We start from the raw sequence: 1271 nt of genomic DNA, 5'->3' as shown, positions 1-1271 counted from the left end.
GGATGCTCGAGCCCCATGGGCAGTCGAATCAATCACACTTCAGTCGCTTCCTGATTTCTTCGCACGCGACTGTCTCCCTGATGAATTTAGCCTGGAGCAGATAGAATGTAGCAGAGACCCTATGCTGACAGAGATATACGAGTGGGTCTTCGCGAACTTCGACCGAGAAAAGCCGGTCCACAAGATCGCCTTGCTCGCAGGGATCTATTTCAGTCATGTGCTTCCCGATATGTTCTGGGACGTCAAAGACAGGCCCTCCAACGACAAGATGCAGGGGGAACGGTCTGCCACAAATGCCATCAGAAGCATTCCTTGGAAGGCCAACAAAGGGACGCGAAAGGGAAGCACATGGAGGCCCCAGTTCATCGCGATGGTGCCAGCATATATCATCTCGGTATATGAGAGAGAGAGCCCATTGCGAGACTACTTTGCGAGGAAGAAAGCATTCCCCAATCAATGGAACGCTAAGAACAGCGCCAAAGGCATCGGGTCCTTCAATTTAGTTCGGATGGGCCTCGCAAAGGCACGCTCCACTCGCATCTTCAAAGGTGGCGTCCCATTGACGGATTGGATCTTGCTCACACATGAGGAGTTGGCTGCAAAGCACAGGGAGCTGATGGGTTTGCTGCAAGATCGTCAGTATGGGCCTTTCAAGATCGCAGTCTCCTTCTTTGGGCTAGACAAAGCAGTGGAAATTGGAGCCACGACCGGCACATACACCAATCATCCAGCCATGTCTTCAATTGCCATCAAGAAGCGTCCTGCGCCTGCGCCTGACTCTGACTCTGAAGTCGAGATCATAGAACATGAACAGCACAAACGACAGCGTAACTCAACGACTTAGACCTGCCATGGCCACCGGTGCAACTGCGGGTTATACCCCTGTGCCCACCTCATATCATATCATATATCCTAGTCCCAATTGATGCTGGTAGTAATGGGATCCTGGAATCTCTTGAGTGCCTGAATGGGTCTCCAACTCTGTATATATAGTCTCATAATCATTTGATGTGCCATGTACTACAGCCGCCATTGCCACAGTTCCATCGGCATATAGATAGTATGTGACCTGTTAATTATCTGTGATTTGATATCAGAAATACAGATCACAAGATTCTTCACAAACCCGTGATAAGGTGTATCACAAGAATGATGCTTCATGACTGGCCTCTTTACCATTATGTCTTTGAGTTACGTAGTCCACATCGCAAAGAAGAGTATCCTCGCATCACACTCAATATTGCTATGATGCTCATGATTTACACCGTGGC

The 1271-nt window shown here is 49.0% G+C and overlaps 1 protein-coding gene across 1 annotated transcript; it reads left to right on the top strand.

The window, feature by feature from the left end:
• Positions 1 to 121: 121 nt before the first annotated feature.
• On the top strand, positions 122 to 844 carry F5891DRAFT_991348 (uncharacterized protein; the record flags this gene model as incomplete). Its single annotated transcript, XM_041378108.1, has 1 exon — positions 122 to 844. One exon carries the CDS (start codon positions 122 to 124, stop codon positions 842 to 844), a length of 723 nt encoding a protein of 240 aa, XP_041216113.1.
• Between the last annotated feature and the right edge of the window lie 427 nt (positions 845 to 1271).

The sequence above is a fragment of the Suillus fuscotomentosus genome (genome assembly GCF_016647785.1).
Source record: "Suillus fuscotomentosus strain FC203 chromosome Unknown F5891scaffold_630, whole genome shotgun sequence".
Taxonomy (NCBI): Eukaryota; Fungi; Basidiomycota; class Agaricomycetes; order Boletales; family Suillaceae; genus Suillus; species Suillus fuscotomentosus.
Note: the sequence above shows the minus strand (reverse complement) of the source record. Positions and strands in the feature narration are given on the sequence as shown.